At 42.9% G+C, this 18,417-nt stretch overlaps 1 protein-coding gene across 5 annotated transcripts in view; it reads left to right on the forward strand.

Annotated features, from left to right (window-relative positions):
* Nucleotides 1-18,417, forward strand: part of Ogdh (oxoglutarate dehydrogenase) — a 59,918-nt gene that overhangs the window by 30,157 nt on the left and 11,344 nt on the right. For 3 of the 5 annotated variants that reach the window (XM_051164916.1, XM_051164917.1, XM_051164918.1), the window contains 7 exons: nucleotides 2,640-2,684; nucleotides 10,035-10,150; nucleotides 12,331-12,485; nucleotides 12,669-12,815; nucleotides 13,427-13,517; nucleotides 13,996-14,175; nucleotides 15,453-15,581. In XM_051164916.1, the coding sequence (XP_051020873.1) occupies nucleotides 2,640-2,684; nucleotides 10,035-10,150; nucleotides 12,331-12,485; nucleotides 12,669-12,815; nucleotides 13,427-13,517; nucleotides 13,996-14,175; nucleotides 15,453-15,581 (863 nt within the window). The remainder of the gene's footprint in view (nucleotides 1-2,639; nucleotides 2,685-10,034; nucleotides 10,151-12,330; nucleotides 12,486-12,668; nucleotides 12,816-13,426; nucleotides 13,518-13,995; nucleotides 14,176-15,452; nucleotides 15,582-18,417) is intronic. The other 2 variants (XM_051164915.1, XM_051164914.1) reach the window with 1 other exon arrangement.

An 18,417-nucleotide genomic window follows, 5' to 3' on the forward strand; every position in this document is an offset into this window, starting at 1 on the left:
CAATTGTTTTCTTTCAAGTACAGTACCAAAACTAAATTCCTGCCTAAAATTGCCATAATTTGTGACTTCTGTTACATATTCCACAGCGGCTTCTCACAGGGACAAAGTAATTATTTCTCCTAATCTGAGATTTAAGTATAATTAAAAAATTCAGGCCAGGCACGGTGATGCACACCTTTAGTCCCAGCACTTAGGAGCCAGAGGCAGGCGAATCAATGTGAGTTCGAGGCCAGCCTGGTCTACAAAGTGAGTCCAGGACAGCCAAGGCTATACAGAGAAACCTTGTCTTGAAAAATCAAAAAAACAAAAACAAAAAAAGGATTCAGATTAACATTCTGTAAACAAATAAGGAAAAAATGAAAATTCTCAAACATACCCCTTTAGTGTTTGTAAATTCCTAATAATATTAGGATATAAACCTACATTTGGTTTAAAGGTCTTTTTATTTATAAGTCCAAAATTATGTCAGCATTTCAGCCACTCATTTGCCTTTGTGGCATTAAGCACAGTGTGTCAGTGTTCCTGACTTTCTTGGTGCACTGAGCAGCATGAGCTGAAAACTCAATACAAATCTGAGGGTTTGGCGGGGGCGGGGTTTAGGTTTTGGTGGTGGTGGTGGTGGTGGTGGTGTTTTTGGTTGATTGGGCTTTTTTGCTATTACTGCTTTTTTGTTTAAGATGCAGTCGTTCTTGTTGTTCAGGTTGGTCTTAAAACCATGTACTCAAGTGACCCTCCCACTTCAGCCTTTCAGCTGGCTGAGACTACACCACACCACCCGCTTCTAGAATTGCTTTTGAATCACGTCTTTTGGAGTAATCGCAGTTTATTTAGCATACATTGCCTGCTGTGTGCAGCATGTTGTCCTTCAGATAGCTGGGGAGTAGTAACAAATAAGCTTCTTTAGGTGACTTCAAGCAGCTCTCCTGAAGCTGTATTCAAAGGGCATCAAGACCCAGACCAGGAAGTCCCTAGGTGTTTAACAGGAATTGTTTATGCCCAAGAATTGGTAAATCTCTACACCCCCATGTAAGTGTCCTGCATCTTTTAGAAGTGACAAGCTGTATCCTTAATGGCTTTTGTCTACTCCTGTGGCACGCCTGCACTCTAAAAGTAATTGCTGAAAAGACTCTAAAAGTACTCAGATGTAATGGGAGACAATTGTGCTTTCTATAAATGACAACACAGTGGTTCTCTTTCAGTCTTTGGCTGTGTCCTTTGTCTTTTGTTTTCAAAGTACAAAAAATTGAGTAAAAGTATCTACATACCCAATACCCAGATAGCAAGCACTATTCCATACTGTTTTCTAAAAAACAAGAACGGGCAATTTCAGTTCGTTTTGAGGCCCTCCCCTGTGTCCAAGCTCTGCAGGATCACTAATGGTATTGACTTGGTCTGTCTTGAATCTGAAGATCCTAGGAAAAAACTTAAACTCTTCACCCTCACCTTAAGTGGAGCATTGCTGCTTTTGTCCAGAGCTTGGATACTCAGGTCTTAGATAGGTGCCCCAGGAGAAGGCAGAGCTTTGCCTGGTTTGCACAGCATAGGTGTTTTTGTTGTGGTGGTGGGTTTTTTGTTGTTGTTGTTTTGGTTTTGGTTTTTCAAGACAGAGTTTCTCTGTGTAGCCTTGGCTGTCCTGGACTCGCTTTGTAGACCAGGCTGGCCTCCAACTCACAGCGGTCCCCCTGCCTCTGCCTCCTGAGTGCTGGGATTATAAAGGCATGTGCCACCACCGCCTGACCAGCATAGATGTCTTAATGAGACTACCTGTTTACTGGGATCTTGTCAGTCAGCCTGAACCCTCCAAACCCTCCACTGGAAGGGAAGCACTTGGCTGCCCTTCATCTGCACACCCTGACCAGTGCAATGACCGTGACTCTGGAGGAGGAGCTTTGTGTATTTGGTAAATGTTTTGAGCTTCACTGGTGGCCAGGAACGTTGGGGTAGAAGTGCCTGAAAGCTCTCGGTGGAAGGCAGGGGAAGGCCTGCCGAGCCATGTGTACTTCAGGTTCTTAGGGTGGCTTGGGCTGCTGGGTTCTTCTGTTCCAGCTCAGCCTCTTATCCAGGAAGACTAGACTAAAGATCCTTCTAGTCTTTAGAATCAACTGCCACCTGAATCCAGTTCTGAAAGATGGCTACTTCACCAATCAGGTCTTTACACTTTCTTTCCCTCCATCTTTGGCCACATCTTGTGGTCTAGAAATATGTGTAACTTCCCAGGTAAGCGCTGTATCAGCAGCTTCTTGAGGCTAGGTTAAAGCAATGGGATCAAATGATACTGCCTGGGCTTCCCAGTGTCAGGGGAGTGGCCTTCCTGCCTTCTGAGTTACCTTATTCCAGCTCTTCTGTGGATAGGTCCCACATTTACTACTCAGCAATGAACCCCTGATCACAACCCCATCCTTGTCTCTGTGTGTGTGTGTGTGTGTGTGTGTGTGTGTGTGTGTGTGTGTGTGTGTGTCTGTGTGTGTGTGTATGTCCATATCCATCCATCTGTCCTTCCATCCCTTCCGTCCGTGTGACAGTGTCTGTGTTGCCTATTTCTGTGGTGATGGTATAGGATTTTGGTGTTGAGGTTTTAAACTAACTCACCTGTCTTTTTCCTTCTGCGCTCACCCATGCTACCTCACTCTGCCTCTCAGATCTTGCAGTTTTCAAGGAACGACTTCGAATGCTAACAGTAGGAGGTATGAAAATAATGAGCCTTTCACTTTTCTGGAGTTGAGGACTTTGTTTGAATAGGATGTGCAACTTTTCCTAGCATGTGATTTTGGGAAAGTTGACACAACATCAACAGTGTTTCACAGTTTGTTAATTATTTTAAAACACATTTTTTTCCCTTCACTTATTTAATAACCACGTAGAGCTGTGGCCCAGTGTGGGCTTGTTTCTGTTCACTCTGTGTTCTGAAGAGCATTTTCATCTTCTACATGCTTCACTGTCGCTTTGCTGTGAACTTCCATCTGCAGCGTTGCTCACGCTTAGCTCCTGCTGGAGCCAGCGGGGTCCTGAGGCCACATTAGCTCCGCATGGTGGCTTGTCCTGTCCTCTACGTTCTGTTTGTGGGTTTTGCTAGACTCTGGATTCCTTCAGGTTCTGCTTCCTGGGTTTCTAAACCGCTCTCTGTTTAAAAGACAGCCAGAGTCTTAGTGAGTACTTTCTGGGAGTACTTTGTGATCCCAGATCTGGGCAGAATGCCCTTGAGGAATCCAGAGTTGAGGAGCTGGGGCCATCTGCCTGCTGTCTTCTCGACCTGCCCCTCACTCTCATGGCCAGTTTCTTTCCTTCAGGCTTCTCTTAAGACATTTTTCTTTTCCTTTGTCTTAGTCATAGTAGCTCTAAGATGTTACACTTTGCCATTTGAGACAAATGTAGACTCATGTAATTGTAAGAATTAATGACTTTCATAACCTTTAGTCAGTGTCCCCAGCGGTAGAGTTGTGACTGTAGCACACAGCAGGGTCAAGACTCTGTCTTTTGCCTCTCGCCCTACCACAGTGCTTTGCCTCTGCAACTACTTTTGTCTTCTCCACTTCTGTAACTTGTCATTTTATGAGTGCTATAAAAGTGAAACCACAATACAGAACATTTTGAGGTTGTCACTTTTCCCGTGTTAGTTATGTAAGATACACCCAGATTGCTACTGTTTTCTGGTGAGTAGTGTCCCATGGTATAGAAATGCAGTTGTTTAAAGGACTCACATGTTGAGGACTGGGCTTTTCCAGAGCAAAACGTTTTCATTTTTGTGATATGTAGTTTGTTAAATTTTTTCATCATATTGTGCTTTTGTTGTCAATTTAATTTTTCTCTTAGCCTTAGATCACAGAGCTCTCCCCCGGTATATTTTGATGTGCACAATGGCCTGCACCTGTCATCTCACCACTCACTTAGAAGGCAAGGCAGGAGTGTTCTTTGAATTTGAGGCAAGCCTGTGCTGTAAATGTTTTATCATTTCAAATAAGTCTAGAATCCATTTTGAATTTATGTGTGTAAGATCAGTATCTGTAACTGGAGAGATGGCTCAGCAGTTAAGAGTACTGACCGGGTTCAATCCCAGCACCCACATGGCAACTCAAAATTGTCTGTAACTCCAAAATTGGGCAGCCTCACACAGATACACACCAATGCACACAAAATAAAAACAAATTATTAAAAAAAGAAAAAGATCAGTGTCTAAATTGAGATTTATTTAAATACTTATTTTACCCATAGTGTCTTAATTGTTTTGGCGCTGTTGGCTGGAAATCTCTCCTTCAGTAAGTTTTGTGCACTTTTCTTGAAAAATAAGTAGGATGTGGACAGTGAGTAAAGGCACTTGAAGCCAAGCCTGATAACCCTGAGCTTTGTCCTGGGACTCACATGGTGGAAGGAGAGAGCCTTGACCTCCACAAGCATGCCTTGGGGCCTGTGTGTCTCACAGACACACATAGTAACTAAGTATAATAATTAAAAATCACTAGGTCTTATTTGTATGGATTTACTCTGGATTTTCTGTTTTCCTTTAGTGGTGTGTATCCTCCCACCAATATTGTTATTGTGGCTATTAGCGTCTCACAATTATTGTAAGAGTTTTAGAGTCTTTTAGAATAAGTGTTTCTATCTATATAAAAACTCTGACATTTTATTAAGAATTAGGTTAAACTTACAGGGGAATTGAGAAGTGTTCCTCCATGGCTTGTTTCTTCTAAGTTGTAAAATACCTAGAGTTTGTGATATCTTGAGGGTCTTTAGTGACACCATGTTTCATTGCTGACATTGGTAATTTGTGTTGCCTTTGCTTTATGAAGGGCTTGTCAGAGTGTGTTTGTTTCCCTGGGTTTTCACTACTGTTTCATGTTCCTCGATTGCATTGATTTCTGCTCTTTCAGTTTTTAACATCTGTGTGCTGGGTTTTGTTTTGTTTTCCCCTTCTAGTTCTGGGGCCAGGGTTAGGAACTTAGATGATTGCTTAAAACCTTTTTATTTTCTGATGTATGCATTTTCTCCTGCAAGTTCTTGGTACTCCTTTGGATTTCCGATGTTTTGATAAATTCAATGCCTTTCCTCCCACACATTGTATTTTGTTTGTAAAACTTTGGTTTTTGGGGTTTTGGGGGGGTTTGTTTTGTTTTTTGTTTGTTTGTTTGAGACATGCTCTCACTGTGTAGCCCAGGTTGGCTTTGAGCTCACTATATGTAACCCAGGCTAACCTCAAAACTAGTAGCCGTCGTCCTGTCTTGTCCTCAGTGTTGGGAATACAAGCTTTTTATATTTTAAATATATATAAAATCTGCTTCTGCATTTGGGATTGCTATCTTCTCAGTATACTGATTCTTCTGTTATAATGTAATATCTTTCTGTACCCCTAGTAATGTTTTACTCTGAAGTCTACCTTATCTGATACTAATATTCCTTACTTTTATTGGCTTGATGTTTATACAATATATTTTTCTAATATTTCTGTCTATGTTACAGTATTATAAGTAAGGTTCTTGTAAACAATCATGTGCTTAGGTCCTAGTTTTTCTGTGGAGGTTTTGTTTTGTTTTTAATCCACTCTACTAATTCTTTTCATTTAGTGTTATTTATATTTAGTGTGGTTACTGATACAATAAGAGCTTCAGTGTGCCATTTAATTCTTTCTGCTTTTTCTATTTTTCATTTTGTTATTGGAGTTGTTAGTGTCAGAGCCAGCCCTAACAAGCTAGGCTCAGTTACTCACCCTCAAAAGGCCAGTTAAAGAAAGTAAAGCCAGGTGTGGTGGTGCACATCTGTAATCCCAGTGCTCAGGAGGCAGAGGCAGGCAGATCTCTTAAGTTCAAGGACAGCCTGGTCTATAAAGAGAGTTCAGGACAGCCAAGGCTTCATAGAGAAACCGTGTCTCAAAAAACAAAAACAACAACAAAACAAATAAAAACCGATGAGAAACAGAGTAAGAAAATTTATTCAATGTGGTCACAGTGGGAAGAGGAATAAAGAGGTTCAGTGACCCTCCAAAGGCCATCTTTGGGGTCCTGACATAAAGTTCAGGTTTAAGTAAAAGAAAAAGAGCAATGCATAACTCAGAAGCCTGGTCAAGGTGTGGTCCCGCCCATCATCACCTCAATTATGGTTGTCTGACAGGTTGTCAGAACTGTGTGGAATCTCTTTCCAGGAGACAAACTACTGCTCTGGTTGGCACCAGGCTTCAGCCTTTTCCTTTCCCAGGAAGAAACTCTTGTGGAAATTCCAGTTTGTTTAGTATAAGCCAAAGGAAGAGTTATACGTATCACAGTAGAATATCTTTATTCTTGCGAAACAGCTAAAAGAATTTTTTGGCTTTTATTTTCTCTTCATCTATGGATCTTTAGAAAAATGTACTGTGAGGGGCAGGAGATGGGTGTATCCAGGCTGTGTGTAACCGTGGAGATCAGAGGTCAGTTTGTGGAGTTAGTTCTCTCCTCCCACCTTTATGTGAGTTCCGGGAGGTAAACCAACTTTACTGATTGAACCATCTTCTTATCAATCTACTTATGCCTTTTACTCACTGAGCCATCTCACCAGCTCTGTTCTGTGCTTTGAATATTTTTTTAGTGGTTGTGGGATCTTACCTAAGTCTGCCATCACAGACCTTCTGGACACTGCTTCTGTCAGGGGCACTACCTTGCTCCTGTTTTAGTCTCAGAAAGGAGGCGGTTTTAGACTCGCTCTGGAGTCTTCCCTAAAACCTCGATGTGGATGCTCCAGACTTGTAACAAGTTAGAGAGACAGAGATGGAGATAGAGACACCATGCAGCAGGAATCGTCTCAAGTTTCCTGGTCTTGTGAAGTTGCCCCCTCCGGATCGTCACATAGAGCAGCATCTATGGGGCTCTGTTCTCTCTACTTCTTGAGATTTCTCTGCCCCTGATTCTCTCTACTCCTGAGATGTGGGAACAGAAGCAAACCCAGGGACTTCCCTGGCTGTCTGCCTTCTTTTGGCCTTTCAACAGGGTTACCTTACCTTTTTTCCTACATACAAAGTCTGGAGTTTTTAGTTGGAATTAGTAAAGAAACAGAAAGAATGACTTTTCTACCTGCCAAAAGCATATGTGTGTGGGTTTCATTTCTCAAATGACTGGTGATGTAGAAATGGGTCCAGCACTTCTGCAGCTGCTCAGTGAGGCCCAAGAGCTGTGAATTCCACCTGAAGGGCCATCACAGAGCTCGTGCTTCCTCATTAGTTCTTCATGCTGTGGTATAGCAGCCCAGTTCTCACCCCACATGTGTGCATGACAGGTTAACATCACAGCCTGAGTGTTTTCTATACTAAATAGTGTACTGTTTTGACACTCTGGTCTTCTGATCTTCCCCTTGAGATTTCCAGTATTTTCTTTTTTTATTAGGTGATTGTTGGTGTTTTGTTCTGAGATATAGTCTTCCTGTAACCAACACCAATCCTGAGTTCCTGACCCTTTTGCCTTCAGTTCCAAAGTGCTGGGATTATAATAACCACACCTGGCCTGGACTGAGTTTTGGTGTTTTTGTTTTTCCAAGTCAGGGCTTCTACGTGTGGCCTTGGCGGTCCTAGACTTGCTTTGTAGACCAGGCTGGCCTCAAACTCACAGAGATGCGCCTGCCTCTGCCTCCTGAGTGCTGGGATTAAAGGCACGCGCCACCACACCTGGCCCTGGGCTGAGTTCTGTAAGCCTGGGAAATTTTCTCAAAAATAATTTTATTAAATCAAGCATGGTGGTGGATACCTGTAGTCAAAGCATTTAAGAGGCTGACATTGAAGAACTGCTGCTGAATCAAGTCTAGTTTGGTCTGTATAACATGAGCCTGTCTTAAAAAAACACAACTACAGGGCTGGAGAGATGACTCAGAAGTTAAGAGCACTGCCTATTGCAGAGATCCTGACTTGATTACTAGCAACCACATCTGTACTGGGATCTGATGCCCTCTATCTGTAGATGCAGGTAGAGCCCTCATATACATAAAGTAAATATTTTTTTAAATATTTTTAAATTTTATTTTATTTATTATGTATACAGTGTTCTGTCTGCATGTACAGAGGGCACCAGATCTCATTACAGATGGTTATGAGCTACCATGTGGTTGCTGGGAATTGAACTCAGGACCTTTGGAAGGGCAGCCAGTGCTCTTAACCCCTGAGCCATCTCTCCAGCCCAATAAATATTTTTTCTTATTTAAACATTTGTTTTAAAAAACAGCCACAGAAAATATTTTATTTTCTTCTTCATAAACTCTGTGGAGCTGTTGCTTACAAGGTGGGCTATAAAAGGTAAGAGCTTTGTGCTTCCTAAAAGCCCATAACTGCTGTTCCTTTATTGATGATAAAAATAACAGGGAAAAGCAAGTGAGCAGGCTTAAATAAACCACTTTCACCCCCCATCTTCCTTTAGGTTTTGGGTTGGGGGGTTGTTTTTGTCTTGCTTTTGTTTTAATTGAACTTAAAAGGGCTTTTTAAGACTTGGGGATGTCCCAGTGACATAGGCCTTTAATCCTAGCACTCAGGAGGGAGAAGCAGGTAGATCTCTGTGAGTTTGAGGCCAGCCTGGTCTACAGAGCAAATCTAGGTCAGCCAGGGCTGTTATACAGAGAATCCCTGTCTTAAAAAAATAAAAATCGAAGACTTAATAGCTGGGCGTGGTGGTGCAGGTCTTTAATCCCAGCACTCAGGAGGCAGAAGTAGGTAATCTCTGAGTTCGAACTAGGGCTATGTACAGAGATGCTGTCCAAAACAAAGAAGATGCAATTCCCCAACTCAGCTAGAATCATGAGAGTCCTGGGCCACTGATGCTAAAGACTGAAAAGGTGTTTTTTACAAGTCCCCCCTGAGAACCAGCATGTTAGTACACAGCTGTAATTCCACTACTCAGAAGACAAATGCAGAAAGATTACCTAAACTTCAAGGCCAACTTGGTCTACATAGCAAGGCCAGCTTAGAGCTTCATAGCGACTACCAAGGGACAAAACAAAAAAGCCACCCTGGAGTTATGCTTGTGTTTGCAAGCTCCTTGTATTAATATGGTTCCCTGAGTTGTGGGTTTCGCAGCAGCCCTTACTTATACTTAATCCAGGCAGGAACAATGATCCTGTTTTATCTCAGGCACTCAGATGTCAGGCTCTGCACACTGTCTGCTGGTTCCATTTTCATGTCTAGGGCCTCAGAAAGTGCTGGCACCAGGTCTTGAAGTGCTAGCGACTCTCAGATTCTGCTCTTTACTCTTCTTGAATTGATAAGTTATTTCAGAATAAGTGCCAAACTGGAAAAGGAACCAGTGCTGTCTGTCATTTGATAGTTTGTGCCTTCAGTGATTTCAAGATAAAATGAACATGATGCTGAAGAAAAGAGCCTCCTATTGCTACCAGTTTGAACCGGCTTCCTGATGAAGACCTGTAATGAGTGCTTCAGGAAGAGTGGATAGAGAAAGAGGGGTTGACCTGTAGCTGACTAGCACTGTAAAATATGCCTACAATATCTAACAATTGGGGTTCTCCAGGGAAAGCACTCAGCACTAACCCAAGCCTGAGGGCTGTTTACCTTTTCTTTGCTACCTCAGATGTACCCTGAAGGGCAGTTCTCCCACAAGTCACTTGGTTCCTAGTGACTGTTTCTCCCTCGCTTTGTAAGCCCAGCTCTTTGTCATTCACTTTATAATATGAACTCATGTTACTGTTAAATGGCTCGTACTTGATCTGCTGTTTCTCTATCAGTTCCTGATTTCCTACTATAATTCTCTTAACTTTTTATTTACTTTTTGATTGACTTCTTATGGCTCTTTCCACCTCCCAAATTGTCTTTTATTTTGGGACTTTCAAATAAATTTAACTCTAAATTGTAAATAATTGCCAAACACTGGACTAATATGTACATAATAGCTTTATATAATCTTAGTGTATAGTTATTATTAAAATGGCTGGGTTTGATGGTAAATATTGCTTGTTTTCATATACATATATATCAGGGGTATATGATATATTTTTCTTTTTTTGCTCCTTGGGGCATCCCTTCTCTTCCCTTCCTGTAAACTGTGACCCATGCATGGCTGTGCCTTATCCCTCATCGTCTATAGGGTTCTATGGCCTAGATGAGTCTGACCTTGACAAGGTCTTCCACTTGCCCACCACCACTTTCATCGGGGGACCTGAGTCAGCACTTCCGCTGCGGGAGATCATCCGCCGGCTGGAGGTAAGAATAGTTTTTAGGAAAAGCTTACAAACTCGAGACCAGGCTATTTGTTTGGTTTTGGTCCTGTGTTTTTAAAAAATGGAAAAATAAGCCTCCTCCCCTGTTTTATAGCTAGAAAACTACTTTTGGATTTAAAAAACAAAACAAACCACCAATGTTTTCAAATCCCTCTTTTTTTTTTTTTTTTTTTAAGATGCACTTGTCACCCTGGAAAATCCCTGTATCTGGAGCCACAGATTGCACTACACACTAGAATGGCTGCTCCCATTCTAACCCCCTCCTTTCATTTCTCCCATCCGTCTTGTTTTCTTTTTTCTTTCTTTCTGGACTTTATTAGTATTTAGGGTACTCCTTTATATGTGCTGCAAACAGCAGCTGACAGCCCAGCTCTGGTGTCAGGCCACCTGTGTGTTGCCCATCTCTCTTGGGCACGTCATTCCTATGTTCTGTAACTCAGGGTAACTGTGGTGCCTGTTCCGGAAGGGAGTGCACTTGCTGAGAGGCCCTGGTCCAGTATTACTGTTGCTTTTACTTAGTGCTTTATGTGGCATTCAGAACTAACAGGTTCTGAACCCGCTGGTGCCATCTGACATTCTTCACAAACCCAGCTTTTGAAGCACAGTCACAGTCGGGGATCCCTGAGGAGCTCCTGCCGTGGCTGGACATTAGAGTCAGCCGGGGTCACCTAAGTCAGCCTTTCCATCCCCAGGTGATTAATGTTTGTCCCACTGCATCTTCTTCATGTTCCAAGTCTATACTTAGCACATCAGTGGCAGGAAATATTTGTATGTCAGATAGGACACTTTGTATGTTTGTCAAAGCATCTCAGTTAGGAACTGCCTTACTTCCTCATTTATGAGCCCCTGGGAGAGCAAGGAGTGGGAATTCCTTGTATCGGTATCAAGAAGAGACAGGAATATCAGCATGGGGAAGTTATTTGTTCAAGGTTAACCCAGTGTGAATTAACTCTGCGTCCTAGCTGGGCATCATTGTCACCACACTGGTTATGCTGTCTGTTCTGCCTTTTTCAGCACAGGAGCCCCCTATTAACCATTGGGCACCTGCAGCTGGGTGGTGATGGAGTGCACCTTTAGTCCTAACACCCAGGAGCCAGAGGCAGGCTGATCTCTCAGTTTGAGGCCAGCCTGGTCTACAGAGCTATTGAGCATATGAAATGGGCAAAATTCCTGAATAACTTTTAACTGTTGAAGCAATGTGTTTAATATATTGCATCAAGTAAAGTAGGAAATTTTATTGTATCTATTTCTACTTGGAAAATTGAACTTACTAAAGTTGTATTTGCTAAGCTCTGTGTAATTACACCACAAGTTAATGCACACATACATCATGTGTGGGGAAGCATCGCCACCAGCATGGCAGTGGTGGGTTTATGTGCATACCCCCTTTCACAGATGTGGCTCCAGGCTTGTCAGATCTACTCAAGAACTGTTCTTTTACTAGGGTGTGGTGGTGCATACCTTTATTGTTACTTTTTTTGTGGTGCATTCTTTTAGTCCAAGATTTTGGGAGACAGATGCAGGTGGATCTCTGTGAGTTCAAAGCCAAGTTGGTCTACATAGTAAGTTCAAAGGCAGCCGGGGCTATATAGAGACCTTGCCTCAAACAAACCAAAAAAAATAATGTCCTTTTTCCTACACTGTCATTAGAAGGACCTCAGAAGCTAAGTGTGGCATTTATAAGATGGTAATCCAAGCACTGGGAGGCTAAGGCAGGAATGATAGCTACATGAGTTCTGCTTTCTATGGTAGCACCTCAGGTATATGGGAGAAGGAAGTTTGCTCCTCTCTGGCCTGGATAAAAGGGCAATTGGTCAGGAACTGGAGAGATGGCTCAGTAGTTAAGAGCACTGTCTGTTCTTCCAGAGGTCCTGAGTTCAATTCCCAGCAACCACATGGTGGCTCACAACCATTTACGCTAGGACCTGTGCCCTCTTCTGGCCTGCAGGTGTACACAGAGATAGAGTACTCATACATTAACTAAATAGGTCTTTTTAAGGGGGTGAGGGGGCAGTTGATACCTTTATACCATGAGGTCTGGTTAAACATACCCTTGCCTGTATGGAGGGTGACAGACAGGTAGATGGCTTCTTGCTGGCACACTGGAATACAGTTCATATTCACCAATGACTCTTGTGTCCCTGTATGCACATATGTGGACAGATGGCTTACTGCCAGCACATTGGTGTGGAATTCATGTTCATTAATGATTTGGAGCAATGCCAGTGGATCCGGCAAAAGTTTGAGACCCCTGGAATCATGCAGTTCACCAATGAGGAGAAGAGGACCCTGCTAGCCAGGCTTGTGCGGTCCACCAGGTAAAGAGCTCCCAAGGAGATCCATGGCCCATTTGTGGGGTATGGGTAGCCTGTCCTCCAGGGTGGTGAGCAGGCAGGAGAATAGCATTGACCTCCATTGTGTCCTGTTGTCACTTGAGAATCCCTAACATTGAGGCTGGCCCTATGGACGTTGCTCTTCAAGTTGCTTGGTTCTCCATCCAGGTTTGAGGAGTTCCTACAGCGAAAGTGGTCCTCTGAGAAGCGTTTTGGTCTGGAAGGCTGTGAGGTGCTGATCCCTGCCCTCAAGACAATCATTGACAAGTCAAGTGAAAATGGAGTGGACTATGTGATCATGGGAATGCCACACAGGTACTTCAGGCCCGTGAGGCCCTGCTGCTCCTTCATCAAGTGGCAGCTAGAGATCTGAGAATGCCTGACTATATAAAGATGTGTTGTTTTCCAATGTTTTTACACTCCCACATCAGGAGGACTACAGAGTCCGTCTCAAAGCCAAATGCAGTTAGACTTGTGTTTTATTTCTAGTGAGTTTTGTTAAAATTAAATTCAAATGGATATGGTAGTATATGCCTGTAATCAATAGTACTTGAGAGACTAGAGCAGAAAAATCACAAAATTCAAGTCCAGCCTGGGCAATAGTAAGTTCTAGACTAGCTTTGCTGCACAATGAGAGCATAAGTAAATCAGCCCATGTCATTGCGGCCATCTCACTTGTAAGAATGACTGCTGTCTGAGATCTGGGGGAAGCATGGGGCTGGGGCTGGTAGCGTTGTTGGGACGTTCTGCCTTTCTCTTGTCTGTGGGTTTGGCTCATCGTGCCTGCTGGCCAGAGACCTGGTATCCACACCAACTTTGGGTCACAGCTATTCTTGGGCTACAAACCAAGAGATGCTGTGTCCTGGGTAAGGAGCAAGGTGGAACAGCTTAGCCCTGGAGATTACTCACTGTTGCCTATGTCCCAGAGGACGACTGAACGTGCTTGCGAATGTCATCAGGAAGGAGCTGGAGCAGATTTTCTGTCAGTTTGATTCAAAGCTGGAGGCAGCTGATGAGGTGAGGTTCTGTATGGAGATATAGCCACTGTGGTTGTCTCAGCCTGCCTGAGGCTCCCCTGGAACCACTGGAGTTCCTGATGTCTTAACCAAAATGCAGCTCCTCCAGACCATCTACAGTGTGCCTTTCTTATTGGAACCAGCCAACCTCCTCTACCCAGCAGCCTTATATTCCTCCTGCTGGGACAAGAACATTCCTCTGCCCAGCTGACCATAGTTGTGCCTGGGAGAGATGATACTGGCGAAAGCCTTCCCATCCTCCTGCACTTGGGCCCTGGGAGTTGCTATTGAGAATCAGTCTCTCCAGCCAGCATCACTTGTGCTTTTGTTGTTGTTCTTTTGTTTCTCTGTGTGCCCTTGGCTGTCCTTGACTCACTTTTCACATCAGGCTGGCCTCGAGCTTACAGACAGCCACCTGCCTCTGCCCCGCAAGTGCTGGGATTAAAGGCATGTTGCTCACTTGTCATTTTTATCATCAGGGTTCTGGGGACATGAAATACCACCTGGGAATGTATCACCGCAGGATCAACCGTGTGACTGACAGAAACATCACTCTGTCCTTGGTGGCTAACCCTTCCCACCTAGAGGCTGCTGACCCTGTGGTGATGGGAAAGACCAAAGCTGAGCAGTTCTACTGTGGAGACACTGAAGGGAAAAAGGTGAGTGCCCTCAGAGGCCTGTGAGTAACGCTTCTTCAGCCCTGTATTTCACACTGTGTTCTCCCGGTGTAGTCTCACTTCTTCCTACACTGTGATCACCAAAACTGGGTAAAGGTGTGGGGCTCAGGTGTCAGGAAACTTCCATGGCATTTCCTTCTTGTGACAGAAAGTGCTGAATATTGGTTAGCTTGCTCAAATATAAAAATTCTTATCTGACCATAATCTTATTTAACCTCACGATAGAATTCTTAGTTGTAGCAAATTGTATATTTGTGTTGTTGAGTTGTTTAGTTCTTATTAATAATGTAAAAACTAAGAAAGCAGAAAAAATTATTTGATGTACATGGTAATGTACATTGGATGATATGTGAAAAAGACACTGTCAGCCTTCTCTCAAGGATCCTTACTCTTTGTGAAGAAAAAGAGGTAAATAAAGGAAAAGTGGGGAGGGGGCAGGGTGTCAGGAAGTCAGTGATCAGTAAGTGAAGCAGAGCTGCAGAATGAACCATGAAGCACTTTAGAATAAGCATCCATAGATGTGGGGTCAAGTTAGATGAGGAATAATTGGCTGGGCGTGGTGGCACACACCTTTAATGCCAGCACTCAGGAGGCAGAGGCAGGTAGATCTCTGTGAGTTCGAGGCCAGCCTGGTCTACAAAGTGAGTCTAAGACAGCCAAGGCTACACAGAGAAACCCTGTCTCAAAAAAACTGAATGAATAAATAAATAAATATTTAATTGAAGAAGCAATATGATTTGGGGAGGTGGAAAGAAAAGAATGTTCCATGGAGATTAAGATGGAGAGAGGGTTGAGACTTTAGCAGGGCAGTTTGGTAGGAAGAACCAATCATCTTACTAGGGCCTACAATACTTGTTTATTTATTTAAAGACAAAGTCTCACTATGGAACAGGCTGGCCTCATCTAAGAGATCCTGCCTCAGCCATTCCTGAGTGGCAGGGTTATACACATGCAGTGTACCACTGTACCTGGTTTTGCTATTTAAAATACTATAAATCAAGGCTGAAGAGATGGTTCAGCAGTTAAGAACACTGACTGCTATTCCAAAGGACTGTGGCTGTGGTTCAATTCCCAGCACCCACATGGCAGTTCTCAACTGTCTGTAACTCCTATTCCAGGGGATCCAACACCCTCACACAGACACACCAGTGTACATAAAATAAAAAAATAATTTAAAAAATTTTAAACATTGCAACTCATTTCAGCCACTCGTTTTGTGGACTCAGCAGTCAAGATGTGTTGTACTTGGTCTTTTGCAGGTGATGTCCATCCTGCTGCATGGTGATGCTGCCTTTGCTGGCCAGGGCATTGTGTATGAGACTTTCCATCTCAGTGACTTGCCATCCTACACAACCCACGGCACCGTGCATGTGGTTGTCAACAACCAGGTAACCCCAGCTGTCTGTCTAGCTACGTGTCTTCCTCCTCATTTAAAACCTTCACTGTTTGATGATTGTGTATATAAGTGGGTTTTTGTTAAAACATGTGGTTAGAGAGCTCGCTCAGCAGTTAAGAGCTGTTCTTCCAGTTGTCCTGAGTTCATTTCCCAGCACTACATGCCGGCTCACAACCATCTATAACTGTGGTCCTAGGGATCTGATGCCCTCTTCTGTTGTGTATGCAAACACCCATACACATAAAATAAATAACTAGGAAAATGTCTTTGGATAACACAGAAAGCCACTTTTTAGAGTGGAAATATTTTAATTACCTTATGTAAGGAGGGCATTGTTTTAAGTATTTTTGTCTAAAGCCATAGTTATAGGTAGTTGATTTTCTCTTTAAGAAACCAGAGTCAAGTCCTATATACATGTCTTACTATCTACTCTTTATTTACCACATTATTTGCTGATGTCATCACAGTCTTTTAAAACAGCTTAGTAAAAGTAGTTAATACAGATTGTTTCATAAAACAGGCTTCTGATCTTAGGTTTTCTTGTTTCTAGATCTGCTTCAATTAATAATATTATAGTTCTCACAGCTCAGTTCTGCCCAGTGTTGACACATTATCTATTTCCTATTGTGTCTTCCCATTGAATTGTCTCACCCAATACATGTAACTCTCCCTGACAGATACTCAATATAAATACCATATCAGGCATCAAACAGAGCAAGTGCCACTGTGCCCCAGTAACACAGAACAGTCCATTGAGGGATAGGGGCTCAGAAAGCCAAGAAGGAAGGCAAGGGCGAGGCGATAGCAATTCTCTGTGTACTTGATGACCAAGTGAAAGCTTAAAGATCAAGTAGACAAATGGTGGGGGTGGGGCAAGCAGAGGAAGTCTTTAGTCTAAAGGACTTTATCCATCCCAGATGTTTAATGTGAGCCTGAGCTGCCATCAGCCAGTGTCCAGAGAAAGCTTAGCCTCCAAAGCACGTGGCTGTGGACCCAAGCTCAAGCCCCAGATCCCATAGAAAAAGTTATATGTGAGGCCTGGAGAGATGGCTCAGCAATTAATGAGCACTGGTTATTTTTCCAGAGGACCCAGGTTCAATTCCCAGCACCTGCATGGTAGCTCATCATTGTCTATAACTCCAATTCCAGGAGATCCAAATCTTCTGGCCTCTGTGGGCACACACATGAAGCAAATACATACATACATACATACATACATACATACATACATACATACATACGACAAACATACATACATACAGGCAAAATACTCATACAAATATAAATAAAATTTTTAAAAGGTGTATATGAAAAAAGAAAAAGAAAAAAAAAGTGCATATGATTGTACACACTTATAATCCTAGAGGTAGAAAGCAGAAGACCAGAGGCTCTCTATCCTAATTCTTGAACTCAGTCAAGGTCAATGGAGACCCTGTTGTCTCGAGCCAAATAAGACGGCAACCTCCTGATGAGTATAACACTTGAGGTTGCCCTCTGCCTACCACAGAGCAGGCCTGAAGAGAGGCTTTAGTGGTTGGTTACAAGTGCTTGCTGCTGCTTGCTGCCCTTCCAGAGACATGAGCTGAGTTTCCAGCACCCATGTTGTTTAAAATGAAAAATTAATATTTAACATTCCTAGAAATTAATACAGCTGCAGTTTTCTTTACCCAGCTAGTTCCCCAATGATGACACAGAGAGACTATGACTTATTTATAGCTTTAGGGCACAATAACTGGGCATTATAAATCTATTCTGATGCTCCATGGCTAATCTGTTTTCCTCTCAGCCAAAATTCCCATAATAAGTACCGGGTGTGGTGACGCACGCCTTTCATCCCAGCACTAGGGAGGCAGGGGCAGGTGGATCCCTGTGAGTTCGAGGCCAGCCTGGTCTACAAAGTGAGTCCAGGACAGCCAAGGCTATAGAGAGAAACTCTGTAATCAAAAATAAATAAATAAGAAAGAAAGATGGAGAGATCCCCATAATACTTGCATTTTGGTTTTCTCTGGAATCGGGTCTTTTCTCATTAAGCCTCCTGGACCTCTTTTCATGGCTGAATCTCCCACTTCCTCTCTCTCTCCTCCCCTCACTTGGAAACATGTCCCCTCTTATTCTTTCTAATGCCCAGCTACTGGCTAGCTAGCTTTTATTGGCAAAGCAGAGAACAAATGGTGAGCGTGTTTATACAAACTTGAGACAGGAGATTCTTAGAATAAACATTACAGTGCAATGTCTGGATTGAAACCAGATAATGGGATAGAGAAATCAACATTTGAGTAAACAGGGTAAACTGTACACAGTATACAATATCATTAATGCCAGCAAGGTTTGGAGGCTTCGGCTTCAACCCCTTCTCCCGGCTTCTGTGGGCACCCACACATATGTATCAGGCAGCCACAAACAGACACACATATCCATAAAGTAAAATAAATATCAAACAACCTGTGCCTATTCTCTGTTCCTCTCCTCTGCTCCGGGTAACCACCATTTTACTTCCTCTTATTTGTTGTTACTCTGGGTACATTATTTACGTGGCGCCTGTAGTACTTGTCTTCTTAAGGTAATAATGTTCCTTCACTAACCTAATGCCTTCACTGCCCATCTATGTTGTGATGTGTTAGAGTCTGCTTTTTAAATCTGAATAACATTCTGTTAGGAATACAACAAATTTTGTTCAGCTATCCATGTGCAGACACTTGAGTTGCCTCTACACTTACCTGTTGTAACTAACGCTACTGTGGATGTGGTTTACAGATACTCTTCAAGACCCTCCCTGTACTTCTTTTGGCTATACACCATAAGTGGAGTTGCTGACTTATAGAGTGGTT

Source organism: Acomys russatus, chromosome 22 (genome assembly GCF_903995435.1).
Source record: "Acomys russatus chromosome 22, mAcoRus1.1, whole genome shotgun sequence".
Taxonomy (NCBI): domain Eukaryota; kingdom Metazoa; phylum Chordata; class Mammalia; order Rodentia; family Muridae; genus Acomys; species Acomys russatus.